Source organism: Marmota flaviventris, chromosome 17, assembly GCF_047511675.1.
Source record: "Marmota flaviventris isolate mMarFla1 chromosome 17, mMarFla1.hap1, whole genome shotgun sequence".
NCBI classification, from domain to species: Eukaryota; Metazoa; Chordata; class Mammalia; order Rodentia; family Sciuridae; genus Marmota; species Marmota flaviventris.
Genome location: NC_092514.1, coordinates 47,971,648 through 47,989,956, shown reverse-complemented (window position 1 = coordinate 47,989,956; position 18,309 = coordinate 47,971,648). Strand labels below are relative to the sequence as shown.

The following is an 18,309-nucleotide window of genomic DNA, read 5'->3' as shown; positions in this document are numbered from 1 at the left end:
TCATGCACAACTCCGGGGCAAAGTGCTTGTCCTGGGCACAGGGTCACGCTCGGTGATGTCAGTCAGGCTTTGCTGGGGCTGAGAAAAAGGAAAAGGGGAGCCAGGGTGTGACCCAAGGGAAGTCTGGGCTGCAGGAGACCAGGGGGCCTTCCCCTGTGTGGGGAGTTTTGTCTCCTCTGCTTGGATGGTGAGGGGACAAGGTTCTGCAAGGCAGAGTAACTGGCCCCAGGCCACAGAGCTCTGTGTGGGCAAAGCCCTGATGAATTCTAAGCTCGTCTGTGTTTTCTGATGAACTCTGCTGGTTCCACGGGACAGGTCCAAGCAGAGCCTCAGAGCCGTGTTCCAGCTGTCCCGTTGCCCAAGCCCAAACCAAACATTAATCAGCATATTAATAATAACTTAAGGTTATAGATTTAAGACACTCCTCTCCCATGAAGTGACCTTTGAAGCCAACTTCCTGTTCACAGAGTATGATAGTTAGACCGTTTCTGTCAGGAGTCCCCACCCGTCTCCTAGCGAGGCATGCTCTCCAGAGCACCCAGAGGCGCCTCACACATGCCAGCCTGTGAGACGTCTCAGGCGCAGGACCCCTGGCCTTGTGGGTCAGCTGTTGCTTTGTTCCATGTGCCCTTGCCTTTGACCCAGCTTGCCATTCAGGAGGAGAGGAGGAGGTTCAAGAAGGGAGAGAGGAACAGAGGACAGGCTGCCTGATCACCTGAAGCCCTTTGGGGGCTCTTGTCCATGATGGGAGGCTGTCCATCTTTGAGGGACCAGCCCTTGACCAGGAACCTGCTGGGCTAGAGAAGAGGGACTTGGAAAGCCCTCCCTTTCTTCTTCTTCCTCTTCTGCCCTTCTGAGGGGGAAGTGAAGTGGGACAGAAAGAGCATGAGTTAGGGGCAGGTTGGCTTGAGACAGAGCTCCACCCTAGCTTGCCCGTTTTCCCGCTGTGTGACTTGATGCAGGTGGCTTCCTATCTCTGGCCCCCCACTGTCTCTCAACAGATGTGGGGTACAATGACCTGGGTGGAACTGGCTGGTGGTTCAGAATCACACAGGTCAGAAGGTGTGAGCCCAGGTCCTGATGCAGGACCATCCCTGGCTTGCCCTTGAGACAGGGGCAGGCTTCTGGGCCCCAGCCATAGGCCTTTGAATGATGTAGAAACTGGGTTTTAGAGAATCGGAAGGTGCATCTGTTTCTCCCTCTGCTGTTGGGCAACCTAAGGCTAGAGTCAGCATCTCTGAGCTCATCTTGAACCATCTGTTTCCATTCCTTTATGTCCACATCTAAAAAATGGGGATAGGAATAATTCCACCCTTGTAGAGTTGTTCTGAGGATTAAATGAGATGGTGGGCCTGAGGGGCCTGCTGGAGGAAGGGCTTCTCCCTGTAACCCACTAGTACTACTAACGGATTACTCAGGGGGCCAGGAACCTGCCCGCCCATGGGACTTCATGGCAGCCGCCTTTACAGTAAATGGTAGCAGGCTCCCTTCCCTGTGTCTACACGTGAGGTTTGAGGTGGTGTTTCAGCACCGTATTTTCCCCTTATTTCTGCTGACAGCCTGTTACTCTGTGAAGGGAGCTGTTGGATCAGAGCCACCGAGATCAAAGGCGTCTTGACGGTGGGCCTTTCAGTATGTTTGTTCTGTGGTCTTAGACCGAGCACTTACTGGGTACCATGTCTGCACGTGGCATAAAGGTGTGTGTGTGTTAGTAAGTGAGAGAGATTTGTTTTTGACTTAAAATCAGCATATCAACCATAGAATGCTCAGGACACTTAGAAGAAAACATCAGAGTTGTGACAGGTTCCTAGCTGCTGAGTTCAGAAGGGTCATTTGCAATTTAACCTTTGCCCACATCTTTCCTCCCCCATCCCTTCCCTGCTTTGAGCCTTTCTTTCCTTCTGCATTCCTTCTCTTTATTCCTTCTTTTCCTCATTCTTGCATTCCTTCTTTGGTTCCTTGGTTCCTCTCTCCCTCTTTCTTTCCTCCCTCTCACTCCCTGGCATTGACACATCAGGGGACAATGGCTGCTGTGGCCCCTTGGAGGTGGAGCCTCTAGGCCAAGGCCGGCCTGGTCCATCAGCTGTATTCCCGGGTGGGTCAAGCAGCTGGCCTGCAGCAGAGCAGTGCCCTTGGATGCTTTCTTCTTTTTTCCTTCCACCCCACTTCCCTCCATCTCTTTGGTGCCCCCTCCTCCTCCTCTTCCAGCAGCTTGAGTGGTCTTCTCTCAGCAGTGTTTAGCAAGCACCGTCTGCAGGAATGGATGTGTGCAAAGTGAAGCCAGGTCCAGGTTTTATGAACAATGTCTTTGTTTTCTGATTTTGAAATACTCATTACTGTTTATTTGAAAATTACATAAAATAGGAAGAAAAGACAGTCCCTACACAGTCCTTGTTAGCTTGTGGGGGTATTTGTGTTTGGCTACTCAGTAGCTGGTACTGTTCCCCTCATGCAAACTCCATCTAGAGGCTGGGGTTGCAGCAGTAAATAAGACAAGGTCCTTGTCCCCTGGAGTTTCCACGCCTGTGGAGGGAGCCTGTCAGGAAGGCCACACAAAAAAATCATTGTGGATGGAGATAAATACTGTAAGGGAAATAAAACGTGTTAGATTGGTGGTGAGTGGGGGTAGAAGGACATCAGAGGATTGGAGGAGATGGCATTGAAGTTGGCATCCAAATGATCAAAAGGACCAAGCGGGCAGAGGACAGGTGGAAGAATGTTGTAGGTCCAGAGAATACTAAGTACTAAAGCCTGGATGGTCACACTCGGGTGTGTGAGGAGCAGAAGGAAGGCCACCGAGGGAGCCTGGAATGTTATCACATGCGCCAAAGGAATGCCTTTGAAGGCTCCATATGGGAAGTGGCCTGCATGCGCCTGCATTTGTAGAATATCTTCTGGCAGCTGCTTAGCACCATAGGGATGTGCATGGAAGGAAGGAAGACAGAAGGACATACAGTAGTCAGGGGAGGGATGTGCTGGCTTAAACAAGGGGGTAGTGTATATGACTTATTTCAAACTCTTTCTGATCATTGTATTCGTATTTTGCATTTGTTGATGTACAGATCATGCATTGAGTGCCATCACGTCCTAGGCATTGCACTAAGCACTTCAACCTCTCTACATACATCTCCCACACAACACAGTGATGCAGGCATGCAAATCTTCTTTTGCACGTGAGGAAACTGGAATGCAGAGATACAAGGGGAAAATGGGGAGTGGGATCACCAATCACTTCTTTCTCCCAAAATGACTTTGTTAGAATTTAGAGGGGCACTTCTTTATGATTCTTTTATTCCCAGATGTTCAAGTGTATAATGTACAGGTGGCAGAATCAGAATTCAAACCCAAGTATGACTCACTTTGCCGCTTAACTGTACACATTTCAATTCTGCTCTAATGTAAATGTGATTGTAAACATCACCCCATACACTGTAGCTCAGCTCACGGGTTAGTCATCCATTGCCTAGAGAATGTTTAACAATTACACAAACTCAGGAGCACACACAAATAGCGTTTGTTGTTCTCTCATCTGTAATGACTGTGTGTCAGTCAGGTGCCTCTGACCTTGGCTGGACTCACACATCCAGGGAGAAGGTGATTTAGCTGACCTAGATTGGCTTACTCCACATCATCCACCTCCTCAAGCAGGCGAGATGGGGCAGGTTTATGGTGGTGACAGACACACTACAGAGAGTCGGCAGAAAAGTGTGAAGGCTCTTTAGTTCCAGCCTTGGGACTGACTTTCTGTCACTTCTGCCACATTCTGTTGGCCAGCCCAGATACAAGGGGTGGGGAAATAGGCTCTTCCTGAGATTGCAAGATCACAGGGGATAGGATGTGGATGAGACCTTTGGCCGTAAGGACTTAGCTACCTTTGCAAAGTGCTTGATGTATGAGATAACAAACAGGTCTCGCCATTGGAATAGACACCACTGATCTGGCCTCATAGTCCAGAAAGCCAACATCCTTAGGATGTTCTTATGAGATTTTATTAATCTCTGTATACATGTGAGCATTCTTTATTGATTCTGTTAAGTCCTAGTCTCCTAGGCTAATTAGCTCCTTGTCTTTTTTTTTTTGATACCAGGGATTCAACCCAGGGGTGCTTAACCATTGAGCCACATCACCAACCCTTGTTACTTTTTATTTCAAGACAGGGTCTTGCTAAGTTGCTAAGGTTAGCTTTGAACTTGTAATCCTCCTGCCCCAGCCTCCCAAGCTGCTGGGATTACAGGTGTGTACCGCTGTGCCTGTCGGTTCCTAGTCTGTTGAAGAGGTTTTCAGAGGTAGGGACATTTTATACTGAAGCAGGCAAGGAGCCCTGATGGTGGTTTTCTTCTGAAAGCTGGGGATGCCAAGAGGGTAAAAGAAGCTATTTCAAACCCACCTTATGACTTTCTGTGGTCTGAGAGATCCTGACAATCCACCAACCAAACTGATTGTGGGGAGGAGGGGAGAGGTGGGCAGGAGAAAATGATCTGGCAGCAAATTTTGAATCACAGGAATTTCACCCATCAGTTCTAAAGGGAAACCTCTGGCCCAAATAAAAACCATTTTCTCTTCTCTCAGCCTTTCGTGATAGGATCATGTTCCGCCTATTAATGCTAATCAGTGATAAACACTGGACTATGGTATGTGTTTTGACGTGACTGCTGCAAATTTAATGCTTTGTTTATTTAACTGCCTGAATAAGGAGCACATCAGAAGAGTTGCCATTAGCCTTGAGGATTGAGTAATGAATACAACTGTAATTTATTACTTTGATGCAGTCATAAATCAAACAAACAAACAAACAAAAAAACATTGAGAAGGCAGACTGCGGCTGTCCCCATTCACTGATGACTGTTACCTAATCAGCTAATTGAACATGAGCTGCTAAGTTCCTGTTAATGTATAAAAGCAAGAGGAACATCCTATTTTCCATTGTACTCTTTGGAGGTTTAGTCACACCTAATTGGTGACAAAAGTGGAGACCAACCTTGGGTTTGAAGGTGCGTTCTAATCTCTTTCCAGATTTCTTTTAAGCTCTTTGTTCCACCCTTTCCTCCAGAAATCCTCCTTGGTCCTTCTGGAAGTGACTTTCATCAAGATGCTTTTAGAAGAAGGAAACAATGTCCCATAAATTGCAGAGTCTGTGTAACCGGGTTGATCTTGTCGGTATCACTGGGGATCTTTCAAATACAGCCCTGGAAAACACCAAGCTCACACTTCACCCAAACAGGAGAAGAGCCACATGGTTATCTTAATGGATGCTAAAAAAACATTGGAGAAAACTTAATACATTATTTCAATACAGTAGGGCTGGAGGGGTGGAACTGCCTTAACTTGTCCAACCGTATCTACTAGGATTCGAGAATAAAGCTTCCTACTTAAGGGTGTGAAGCATTTAAAGCATTTTCCATTGGAGTATGGGACAAGCAGGAGTCAGTCTCATGGCCTCTTACTCCTCAGATCCTGCAGAGCCTCATTCATGCAGTGAGATTGAAAATTTTTAAAAGGAATGTAGGAATTATAAACATTAAGAAGTCACGATTGTTCTTAGAGGGAGAGTTGATGATTCACCAAAAAAACTAAGAGAAACTAGAACTGTTGGAACTATTAGGTCTATTATATATTATATACTATATGTATTATATATATTATATACTATTATATAAGTTAAATATATAATTTAAAAATCCATCAGTTGGGGAATGGTTAGGTAATTTCTTATGTCCAAACTATGGAATTTTGCTCAGCCTTTAAAAAGAACAAGGTAATTTATTTTTACTGATGTGGGAACTTGCATATGGTTTGTTGGTATATTAAAAAATTAATTTAAGATATGTGGATAGTATAATCCCACTTGGCTTAAATCACTTATGTGTAAGAAACCAAGGCATGAGAGGTTCACAACCAAGTGGTTGAAGGTGGTCACCTCTGAGAAGTGATGTGAGAGGGACTGGGAGAGAGGAGAATAGTAAGACCTAGGACTTTAGCTTTCTTGATACATTTCTGCACTTGAAATTTTGCAGGAGATATTTTTGGTGGTGTAAAAAGTTAATGTACTGATACATTCTTAAACCTACAATTTTAACATGAGAATGCTTTAAATCCACAAAAGGTAGGAAAAAAAAATAACAAAAGCTCCTCTGTCTGCATCCCAATGACACTATTGACATTTTGGAATAAAGGGGGGAAATGAGTCCAGCAGGAGTAATTCTACAGAAAATGTGGATAAATAAGACGGCAGGAGAGTCTCTGGGGGAGAGAAAGGCCTTGGCTTTGTTTCATGGTCCTTTGCCATCTGCCATTTGCCACTGGGGAAGCCATTTTTACCTGGGCTGTGGTCCGGTCAGGTTTTCTCCATTCTGCAGGTAGGGATGACCTGCCTCCCCTGGAGGAAAGGGCTCAAAAAAGAAAGAACACTGAGAAAGAACTACCTAAATGGGAAAGTCCCTGTTAGAATGACCACGAATGACTGTCATAGCTCAGCATCTCAGAAGAGCACCAAAAACCCAGGAATGCTCTTTGTAGAAGCTGAACACTGAATTGGTGTCATGGCAAGGAGTTGGGTGGAGATGAAATGAAAGACCATGTGTGTGGGGTGTGTGTGTGTGTGTGTGTGTGTGTGTGTGTAGCTTAAGAATATTTAATATAGCATAAAAGTACAATACTGAAGTATAAAGGAGGATCTTGTTGTAACTTGGAGCAGTTGCATTTGGGAAGTATTAACAGATGCTTGGGAAGGTAGGGGAAGGGTGCACTGGCCTGTGGGGTGGTGGTAGGGGTTGTAGTGAGGGAGCGTTGGGTCGTTCTGTTGTTAGGCTCAGAGAGAGTTTTTAAAGGAAAATAAAACCCCCGTTTGAGATGTGGTTCATTTTCTGAGGCAATGTCAAGCAGCACAAGAGCAAATCCAGCTTGACACCATCCAGCACAGATCCCAGCAGTCTCCAGAAGCTGGAGCTAAGCTGCAGCTTGGCTAATGAGAAATCCCCATCCCCTGCCAGTGCCTCAGGGCCCATCTCTTCCTCTTTGGCAAGCAGGCTGCAAATAGCTCAAAGCAGAGTGGGGACCTGAAAGGTCACCCAGAGCACTCATTTTGCAAGCTCCCTACCAGGCCCTTCCAAAAAAACAGACAAGCATGGTTTCACGGTTTTGCTAGAATGCAAGCCAATGGCTTCTGCTCCAACCTGGGGTAGCTTTTAATGAAACCTAAAGGGTACTTCACATAGTGACCTACCATTGGCAGTGAGGATGAAGATGAGGTGAGCCAAATAGCCATGCTGGGTCCTCTCATTTATTTTCTGGGCGTGAAAGAAGCAATTGTAAAATTCAGGTGAAACCAGAAGTTAAGATTCAGAGCTCCCAGCATAAACATGTTGGTCTGTTATTAAGTTCACTTTCACCAGTAAGACATATTCAGAAACACAATAGACCCATTGTTCTATGGATGTTTGTGCATTTCGGTGGTTTAGCCTGTACATCCGTCAAGTGGAGGGTAGATTGTCTCCATTGCGTCCTCTCTAAGTTGTTAAGTATGTTTGAGCTTGCCCCCTTCTCGCTGTCTCCAGTGCCATGGGTGCATGGTTTATTGCAGTGAGCTTGTATCTGATCTGTCTCTAAGGGTGCCTCCTTCAATTCCTTCATGACACTCTTTGAGTCTGTTCACCAAACTTCAGCTGTCTTTACTACCCAGACTTTTTCAGTGACATTCAGGCCCTTTTAAAACATCCTTGCTAGTGGCCGCATCTCTTGCTTGTATGCTTTCCCAACTCCATCTCTTCTTTGAATTCAGCCTTCCAGCTCCTGGAGGTCATCTGTAGTTCTTCAAAAATGCAAACCCCTGCCTTATCATTTTTTTCCTGAAAAATAATTTTTTTTTGCAAATCACTCTCTCAAGATGCAGCTATGGCAAATATCATTTCCATGGTGTGCTCCCCAACCCCCGTGGTGTCATGTTACCATTTCCCACACTCTGGAACCACAGGAGACTTACTTCCATCCCAGCACCTACACTCTATCTTAACTGGCTAATTACTGGTCTTTTCCCCAGGACTCACCTGGAAGACACCTTGAAGATAAACATCATGCTATTCTGTCCACCACAGCCATCAGTCCATCTAACACATAGCTATGTGAATGTGCAATAGGAAAGAAAGAATGTGTGTTTTTTAAACTGAGTGCTCCCTGCCCTGCCCAGTGTGTGAAAATGTGTTTGTGTGTCTTCGTTTTTGCCTGATGTGACATGAGTGACGTCTGCATTTATCCTGCTGTGGTCTCAGAAACATGGTGAAGATGAATAAGACAAATGACACCAGGGTCATATATAAGTTGGAGACTCTTGCCACTCACCTTGGTGTATCATCAAGTAGCAGTCTGCAGGGTCTCCCTGCAGTGTTCATGAATTTTAAACTCCTGTGTTGTTCCAGGTCAGCTGTTGCCAGCAAACCGCAATACACCAAGTCCCATCGATCCTGACACCATCCAGGTCCCGGTGGGTTATGAGCCAGATCCAGCAGATCTTGCCCTCTCCAGCATCCCTGGCCAAGAAATGTTTGACCCTCGCAAACGCAAGTTCTCTGAGGAAGAACTGAAGCCACAGCCCATGATTAAGAAAGCTCGCAAAGTCTTCATCCCCGATGATCTGAAGGTAAATTGGAACTGGTAATCAGGCTTTGGGAAAATGGAAAGTGGGATTGAGAGGCAAATGCAAGGGGTGACCTCAAGAAGCTCACATAAGCTAATGAATGAAGGGCACAGGGTTTCTGATCTTGTTTGGTGTGGCTTGTAGCTTCTTGGCCTACGGCTTCCTCTCTGGGTGTCTTCTGAAAGATGATTTCATGTCTTGACACTGAACGGAAATAAGGAGAAATAGTAAGATGTTAGATTGATGTCAAGCCTAGGAAGGAAAGACACCTGCTGCCTTCTGCAAAGAAAACCATGAAATATCTCATAGTTAAAACCCCAATCTTTCAAGGTTGGAAAGAGAAAGAAAATACCCTGGGAAGGATATCAGGACCTCATAGTCCTCCAACTATTATCTGCCTTTTGCAAATTTGTGGATAACCATTACCATTTCCCAGAAGGCCTCACCAATGAACAGCCAGAGATAGAACTTCTCTTCACATTGCCAACCTGGGGTGACCAGGGTGTGATAATGTGAATGAAGCTGGTAGACTCCTTGATGCTGTTTATATGTTACCTTCACTTTGAGTTGCAAGTGGTGATCACTTGAGCATCCCAACAAAATTCTAGATTGGGTTTCTCTGATGTCTTCAATGGAATACATTATTTACAAGGGGAAATAGATTTATGAAGTTGAATACAACTTAAAACAAAATCAATCTGACATATTTAATGATAATTTAGGATGAGAATTCTTTCCTAAATCATGTCATGTCTACTAATACCAACATGGAATAATTTTTTTTTTTTTTTTTTTTTTTTACCGGGGATTGAATTCAGGGGCACTCCACCACTGAACCACAGCCCAGCTCTATTTCGAATTTTATTTAGAGACGGGCTCACTGAGTTGCTTAGCACCTTGCTTTTGCTGAGACTGGCTTTGAACTCACGATCTTCCTGTCTCAGCCTCCTGAGTTGCTGGAATTATAGGTGTGCGCCACTGCGCCCCGCATGGAACCATTTTTAATTGGCCATTTCATAGAACTGTTTTGAATATATTCTTCTTTCCAATCAGGAGGACAATGTAGATATGATTGTACACATTCAAGGCACTGAAACTATATTTAATTAGCTCTTTTCTAACATCTGACTCCCATTTCTCAAACCTAAGTATGCTCATGTGTCGACTTTCCTGGGCCAGGAAAAGGGGAGTTTGGGACATTGTCTGAACTGACTTAGTCCAGTTCCTGCTACTTTTTTAAATCAAGGATGAACACAGTAAGAAGAAGTACCCAGCAGATCTAACTCACTGTTGTCATCCACATATCTGAGATTACCTTAACTGCTGCAGAATGGGAAAATGTCGGGGCTGAAAGGGACCTTAGAGATCCATTAGTCCAGAGTTATCACTTTGCAGTTGAGGAAATGGAGAAGCAGAAAGGGGAACTGAGGTTAACTCTACTTTTAGAGTAAGGCCAGCTCCCAGGTTGTCTCATTTCCAGAAAGGTCACTGCAGCATGTTATCCTGACAAGGCATACAGCAAAGGCCCTTACCCTGAGAGTCAAAAAAGGAAAGTGTGTGCTAAAAAGTCAGAAAATCTAAACTAGTCAGGCTGGATAGGATGAGACCAGGGTGCTATGGGATTAGATCCAGGACAAGTTGGCACACTCTTTCAGTTGGATGCCTGGTACGGTCTTGTGTTCTTAGTGATCCAATTCTAGGTGTATTTCAGAGCCTCATACCTTATCCTAAATCAGGGAGCTCGCTCCATATGGATTTCCTGTCTTTTGGAGGGTAGTTTAAAAGGATGTCACTGAATACTAGATAGAACTTTCAGCCAGACTTTCACAGAGTCTCCAAATTTACATGTTCAAAGCAAAGAACAAGATTGCTTAATAATCCAGCTAATCTTAGCAACAAAGAGGCCAGGTGAAACTGTACTGGAATTATACATGTGACTACTGTCATAGCCAGGCCCGACCTTTTCATGACCTGTTCATGGGCAGAAACATGCTCTTGCCATGTACCCTTGGGTTTTTTTTTTTTTTTTTTTTTTCCAGTTGTGTATAAAGCCTGAAGCCACAGACCATGTGCTGGCGTGAAGCAGGAAGAATTGTAACATGTTCTCCTTTCAGCAGAGAGGACTGAGCTGGAGTGGGTGGGGGAGGTGTTCGTAGCCCCAGCATTGGATGATGAGTGGTGAACCAATGCCCACCCAAACTGGTCTTTCTCACTCCTCACTGCCAGAATTGAGCACACTCCTCCTGGGAGAATTAAGGAATGGCATACTGGGATTTCTAACCGAAACGTCAGTCTATTCATCTTGATTTCTTAATATTTTAACAGTCCATTCACTTACTTGACAAATATTTTTCAAATGCTAGTGTGTGCCAAGCCCTGTCTTGGGCCGGGGATACCAAGGATAACAATGTCAGCCAATACTGACATTGTTCTTGGCCTCATGAAATTTCTAGTCTGGTGAAAACAAAAAACAACAAAAAAAAATGCTAACCTATGAGAAGGATCATGGTTGTGCGGGTCTTTGCTGGTGCAAATGACTGAGTATCTAGATGGCATCAGCATCTAGGAGGTTGGGAGAAGGACACAGGGGATGTCATGCCAGGTTATCAGGTCTAAGCAAGACCCTGCTTTCCCCTCCCCACAACCAACCTGTGATGATAAAGGGAGGCGTGCTGGTTTTTCCAAGCCAAGACGCTTGGTCTTCTTCATTCCTGCCTCTGCATCCATTGTTCCACCCCTATTCCTCACTTCCCTCCCAGAGACATTTATGCTTCATTCTGCATCTTTGCCAGCTCATCTGCATGTGTGGACTGGTGAGGCTAGAAATGAAAGCACTTTAGAAGAGCCCCAAGTGGAGACAGAGAGGCTGGTTGTTACCCTGAGCTCAGCAGGTAACTCCCTGGTCCTTAAGACCTGATAGGATTGTCACAGACCAGCAAGTCCATGGCCTATGGCAGTACCTCCCCCGCAGCCCTCTCTTGTCTATGATTTCCTGGGGGCTTGTTCTGTCCTCGCTCACCTCCTGGGCTCCTCTTCCCTGGTGTGTAGGTTCTGATCTGTCCTGAATCAGCTTCTCTTTGGAATGCTCTTGGAAGCCACACTCCCAGACACACTGACCAGTGTGGTAGTTTTACCAACCCTACAAAGTGGGTGGAATGGGGTCCTGCATCCAAGTGACACAAACAACCTCCATCAGAACTGGAAGCCCACTGTTGTGAATATGCTTTGGGCACCCTCCACCCCTGTGATGTCATTGGCTTTCCTAGTTCCTCCCAGTGTCTCTCCCTTTCTTCCAGCTCCTCCAACTCCCTTTCAGAAGCACAAATGATAGGTTCTACCCACAACCCTAGCACACCTGTCCAAGCTTACTTATCAGGTATTCTTCAGTGGGCAGCCTCCTCCCTCAGAAGAATTCTGGTACCACCTATCATAAAGATTTTTTTCACCCTATTATACATTATTATGAAATGTATGGAAAGCTGGGGGTGCTTTATAAGTAAGACGACAGTACTGGATGGTGATCCGCAGACAGGACATACTTTCCACCTCACATACTCTGCATAGTGTGAATGTATGCTGAGGGTGACAGGTAGTTCTGGGGAAAGACTATGATCTTGGACTTTCCTGGCAGCCTTGTTCCCAATCCCAATGACCTCTTCCAATGCCAGCTGTCCCTTGGAATCCAGGGGGGAGGGTAAGGACTGGCCTTACCGACATATTCTGGGTGGGATGCACAGGTAAGACGAAGGGGTTTTGCTATTGCAAGTTGTTAGGAAAAGACAGTTGCAAAATTGATCAGGTGGCTCTATCAATGAACTGGGAAGGTCTAAAAGAAGACTCACAGTTCTTAGTCTCCCCTAAGACGCTTTCCCTTTCTTTTGTTAGGGGGAAAAGGAGGGTCTGCTTTCACACTGACCAGCTGAATTCTACCCAGGCTAGCTGGGGCCTGGTGAACAGCTAAATAGAAAATTAGAGTAAGTTACTTAAATGTTAGCCACTGATATGAGTACATTGGTTAGTGGCAGGACAAAGCACTTTAAAAAAAATTTCCATTTTCAACCACCAAAGTGTACATGCCCATTATATAATATTCTTGTAGTTCAGAAAGACATAAAAGGTTAAAGACCCCACTTCTCTCCTTTGTCTCTCTCTACAGTCACTTTTTAGAGGTACCACTTTTGTAGCTTGGTATAAATCCTTCTAAGCCTCTTTCTACGAATATATTCTGTTACATTTTTTTAATCAAGCCAAAATGAAGTCACACATGTTTATCAGCAGGTTGTCCTTGGTTCCACCCACACTGTAATATATCGTGAACATCTTTTGGGTTCAGTGGATTATTATTTTTAATAGCTATAGAGTGTCACCATGACTATCCTAATGTAGTAAATCTCCTACAGATAATTATTTTTCCCCCATTTTTTTCCTTTACAAACAATGCTATAGTAACAGTTCTGGGCCTGTGTCTCTGTGCACAAGCATGGTCATTGCAGCAGAATGGAATCCTAGAAGCAGAATTGCTAGATGGATAGTAAATGTACGAAATGGTTGAGGCAGGTTGCTAAATTGCCTTCCAAAAAATATTATATGAATTTACTGCAATAAATAAATAAATAAGCATAGGGGTACACATGGAAGGAAAAAAAAGTCCTTAAAAATTTCAGCCAAGAGAGTCAAGAATACTGGAATGTCGTTCAGGGTGAGAGGCAAGTCACTTGCTTTCGTTCCAGCTCTGATGTCTCCCCCACTGAGCACATGCTCTGTTGGGCAAAGAGCATCGGAGCCTGTTGTGACAAGTTGGTCCTTGCTCCAGGAAGGAAGCCATGGCCCGTGGACCGCTCTCTCCGATGTGCAGAAAGTGTCAAAGAAGGAGGCCCAAGTTAAGCACCTGGGCTGGTGTCTCCGCACAACCCTAGAGGCTGCCAGGCCCCTGGCTGAGGCGCTGCATTGCTGAAATCTAATATCTTGTTTCTTTTTCCTTCTGTCACTAATGAGCAGGATGACAAGTACTGGGCAAGGCGCAGAAAGAACAACATGGCTGCCAAGCGCTCCCGCGACGCCCGGCGGCTGAAGGAGAACCAGATTGCCATCCGGGCTTCGTTCCTGGAGAAGGAGAACTCGGCCCTCCGCCAGGAGGTGGCTGACTTGAGGAAGGAGCTGGGCAAATGCAAGAACATACTTGCCAAGTACGAGGCCAGGCACGGGCCCCTGTAGCATGGCATTTTTGCCGCTGGCTTTTGACTAGATGGACAGCTTGTTTCCTGTCTGATGCACCACCCCCAAACCAACCTTTCTGACATCAGCACTTTACCAGAGGCATAAACACAACTGACTCACATTTTGGTGTGCATACGTGTGTGTGAGTGTGTGTGTGTGTGCACGCGTGGGCGTAGGCGCGTCCATGTGCTTGTGCTCATGTGTGTGGTCCACCGTGTGTGTGTGTGTGTGTGTGTGTGTGTGTGTGTGTGTTCCTTTGCACTTGCCATTTGAAGATGGCCCTCTCATCGTCTTTTAGTTTGAACAAAGAAAGGTGCCATGTTTTGACTAGACTTTGGAGACCTCTTGTGGGTTTCCCTCCCACTCCCTTTCCCACTTCTGCCCTATCCTTGTGGCTTCACGTTTCCTGCTTACCTACTCTTCCAGGACTCCACTTGGATTCACTTAAGAAGAGCCCTGGTAAAATAGTGGATCTCAGTTCTCAAGAGTACAAACTCTTGTTTTTGTTGAATCCGTAAGTCGCCATGCTAATAAGGTGCACACAATAACTTAGCACTACACGCGCAGCTCTGTTCCTTTATAGGTTGCTTTCATTTCCCGCCCCACTCCACCCCACCCCCAGTTTTGGTGATGATCGTCTTCAAATTTAAAGTGCTGTTTAGATTTGTTAGATCCCATATTTACTTATTGCTATTTACTAAGTTTCCTTTTCATTCTACTGGCCCCCAGATAAGTAAGAGTACTATTATAGAACACAGAGTGTGTTTTTGCACTGTCTGTACCTAAAGCAATAATCCTATTGTACGCTAGAGCATGCTGCCTGAGTATTACTAGTGGACGTAGGATATGTTCCCTACCTAAGATTTTTTTCACTGTCTTTTAAAAAACAAAAATTAAAACAATGCATTTGAGCATGACCAGAACATCCCCAGGACAGGGAAGCAGAGGGTAATGGGAGGTCTATGAATGAGGGGTTAGATGGATCAGTACATGAGCCAAAAATGCTTCTTGGACTAGCCTGTGGCATTGACCTTGGTTTCATTGTCTCCCTTCCCCCACGCTCACCCCACTCCCACTTTTCTAGTTAACTTTTTCCATATCCCTCTCGATAGTCAAAAACAATTACTTAAGATTCAGTTTTTCCATTTTTTTTGGTAATATATATATATATATATATTTTTTTTTTGTGAATTCTATTTTGCTGTTTTTAAAAATCAGTTGATTCAGTTAATAAGTTGATGTTTTGTAAGACCCTGTATCCTCATGGTATCATTTCTGAATGCCTCATCAGTTAAGGATTCTGGAGCTTTCGTTTCTTATTCTCTGTTTGTTTTCGAACGTATGTGCTCTTATAAAGTGGACTTCTGAAAAATGAATGTAAAAGACACTGGCGTATCTCAGAAGGGGATGGTGTTGCAAACTGTGGTTCATCCAATCGATTTAAATGTTTACTGCAGACCAAAAGGAGAGATTATTAAATTGTTTAATGTTTATACAGAGTAATTATAGGAAGTTCTTTTTTTGTACAGTATTTTTCAGATATAAATACTGACAATGTATTTTGGAAGACATATATTATATATAGAAAAGAGAAAAGTATTCCTTGTTTTAAAATTATATAGCAAAGATATATATTCACCGATGCTGTATAGAGAAGAAGCGCTTTGGGGTTTTTGAAGTCTTTAATATTTTAAGCCTATTATTGACACATCAGCATGTTTTCTGCTTTAAATTAAAATTTTATGACAGAATCGAGGCTCGCCGTGACAAATCCTGCTCCGATGCTTTCTTGTTTCTTATTAGGTCTCAGAAAGAAGTCAGTTAACATCACCCAAAAGCACAAAATGGATTTTAGTCAAATATTTATTGGATGTTACAGTGTTTTTTAGGAAAAGCATCTGCCACAAAAATGTTCACTTCAAAATTCTGAGTTCCTGGGAATGGAGCATTGCTGCCAGTGCCCCAAATGATTTTTTTTTCTCCTCTTCCGGCCTGTGCATCTCACGCCGTGTAAGGTTGACATCGGTGCTATGTGTATGGCTTATACTCTGATAGATGTTTTGACTTTAAAGATGATTGTTCTTCTGTTTCACTAAGTTGTATAATGTCAAGAGATTCTGCTGTTACTGCAAAGAAACATTTTGTGCTAGATTAAAATCCCCTTTCATCCATGGGAGTTTTCTATTTTCCTGCCTCCACGGTATCTTCATTCTTTAATGATCTGCCGGGTCCCCTGTCCATACATCATACTGCTCCTCTCTAGTGTCAAGGACTTTGGAAATGCGGCCAGTAGGCTATTTCTACTAGTACCCGTTTTGTTCCAAGCCACTGAGAATGTCAGGGGATGGGGAAGTATTGGAACTAATAATATACTTTATTTAGGTAAATAACAAATAAAAATCAACAAAACCTTTGGCTATCTTAAGTATTACTGAATATGAAATTCAGTAAGAGCCACAAGTGGACATAGAGTTGGCCTTTTTATAGACGAAGAGGCTAACTGCAGAATCCTTAAATGATAGTCGTCATTAAAGCAAAGAAGGACAAATTACACCTTTAAGTGCAGAAGTTGAAGGGCCTCTCTATGGACCATCCCAATTTTGGAAGTGTCACATGGTAACTGAAACAAACAAACAAACAAACCATATTTGAGCACTGGTCTTTCTTGGAATTACATTGTATCAAATGAGCATCACAGATGTTTTCTGCAGAATGAATAAAATAATCATAACAAAATTTATTCTTTTTTTTTTGTGCCAGGAGAGGTTTCAGAAACCTACCTCGTCTTAAAAAATTAAACACTTTGGAGTCTGTACAGGTGCCTTATATGCAGGTCATTGTCTCTCTCTCTCTCTCTCTCACACACACACACACACACACACACACACGGACTGGCTGCCTGACTGTCCAGGGGAATTAAGTAATAAATAAGATAATTTTTGCTAAGTGGAGTGGGAAGCCACGGTCTGACTAGGAGTGACTTGGATCCAGGGTCAAGTGAGTACTTGCAGACTGCAGCTATTATGAGAGTCTTATTGTCATTTTTCACCTTTTCATCCTAAGCATCTTTCAGAGATTAATGATTTGGCCATTAAAAGTGAATACAAGTCACATCATGCCAACATTATTTAGATGCAATTTGGGATGAGTGGCATAGAACTTCCTGATAAGGTCACCTCACCATTTCTTTTGATTAGATTTAAAGAAAAAAAAAAAAAAGGCAAAGAAATGATCAGCCTATCTCTGCTGCTTGCTACCTTGAGAATGTGGCCACTTTGGACCATTCAGAAATCACATGAGGTAAGATTGTGCTAGGCCTTGGTCTTTGAATACCACAGGTCTCCATGGAGTCATCCCTCAAAGCAGAACCTTTTGTTTGAAGAGAGGGAGAGTATGGATGTGATTCTGGCATTGAGTTGGTAGAAGCTATATAATCTAACCCAGAGGTTTCTTCTAACCCTCTTGATTTTGTCTGGAAACTCATAATTCTAACTGTACATTCAAAAGGTCTAGGGTCAGAAGAATCAAGGAGAATGTTAAGCAGTACCCTCTGCCTTGCCCCAGAGTGAAACAATAGACATTCTGTAAAATGCAAAGTCGACTTTGGATTTTCTAGTAGTTCATTGAATTTCCCCCTTATGTTCCTTTTAGGAAAACTCACACTTGATCGGTTAATTAGTGAGATCCCAAGACAGCAGCCTGCTTGGCACACTGGGGTCAGTCCCCTACAGGTGACTAAGATGTATTATACCCTTCACAAGGTAGACATCTTCTGCACCCCATGTACCCACTTCCTCCTGAGGGCTCCTTGGCACTCCCCAAGGGCGAGACCAGGTTCACCTGGGGGTGTTGGCTAAAATTAATGTTTCTAAAAATGAGCAAAACTTTATCTTAGGTCTGATGAATTGGATTTAGCGACCAAATTCAGTGCATTTTGCAGGAAGTCAAGAGCATGCAGAGGAGTGTGTGTATGTGCATGTGTATATGAATAAGTCAAGACAGAAAATCTTACATTTTTTTGAGCACCTTACCAAACAACAATAACCCATTTTCTTTTTGGCAACACCACAAAGATCGCATCTGTTAAACAGGTACAAGTTAACATGAGGTTAGTTTAATTGTACATCATGATATTGGTGGTATGTATGCTGTTAGTCCAAACCTTTATCTCTCTGTTATTCTTAATGTTTAATAAACTTTGAATTTTTTTCCTTTCTTTCATGTATTTTTGTTAAACAGTTGGCACAGCAATTGGATTCTGTTCGACCTCCATAACCAAGAGACTATTTACAGAGACTAATTACATAGATGATAAAATTATAATACTATGTAATTAGTAACAAATTAACATTTACTTGGTAATTATGAGCCAGACACTGTTCTACACACATGAAATATTTTATTTAATCCCATATCAATTCTATGAAGTAGGGACAGTTGTTACCCCTGTTTACAGAAGAAGA

At 43.7% G+C, this 18,309-nt stretch overlaps 2 protein-coding genes across 4 annotated transcripts in view; one reads left to right on the top strand and one right to left on the bottom strand.

Moving 5' to 3' along the window:
• Hlf (HLF transcription factor, PAR bZIP family member) overlaps positions 1 to 18,060 on the top strand; it is a 51,713-nt gene extending 33,653 nt beyond the window's left edge. Inside the window, exons 3-4 of one of the 2 annotated variants that reach the window (XM_027924758.2) lie at positions 8,412 to 8,632; positions 13,628 to 18,060. In XM_027924758.2, the coding sequence (XP_027780559.1) occupies positions 8,412 to 8,632; positions 13,628 to 13,843 (437 nt within the window). In that variant the 3' untranslated portion in view covers positions 13,844 to 18,060. Of the gene's footprint in view, positions 1 to 8,411; positions 8,633 to 13,624 lie in introns of both variants that reach the window. The other variant, XM_071603150.1, reaches the window with a different exon arrangement.
• LOC139702317 (monocyte to macrophage differentiation factor) overlaps positions 7,267 to 18,309 on the bottom strand; it is a 97,451-nt gene continuing 86,408 nt past the window's right edge. The window contains exons 7-9 of one of the 2 annotated variants that reach the window (XR_011704913.1): positions 8,718 to 8,833; positions 8,335 to 8,626; positions 7,267 to 7,844 (exon numbers count right to left, since the gene is read on the bottom strand). The gene's annotated coding sequence lies outside the window, so the exon portion shown is untranslated. Of the gene's footprint in view, positions 7,845 to 8,334; positions 8,834 to 18,309 lie in introns of both variants that reach the window. The other variant, XR_011704912.1, reaches the window with a different exon arrangement.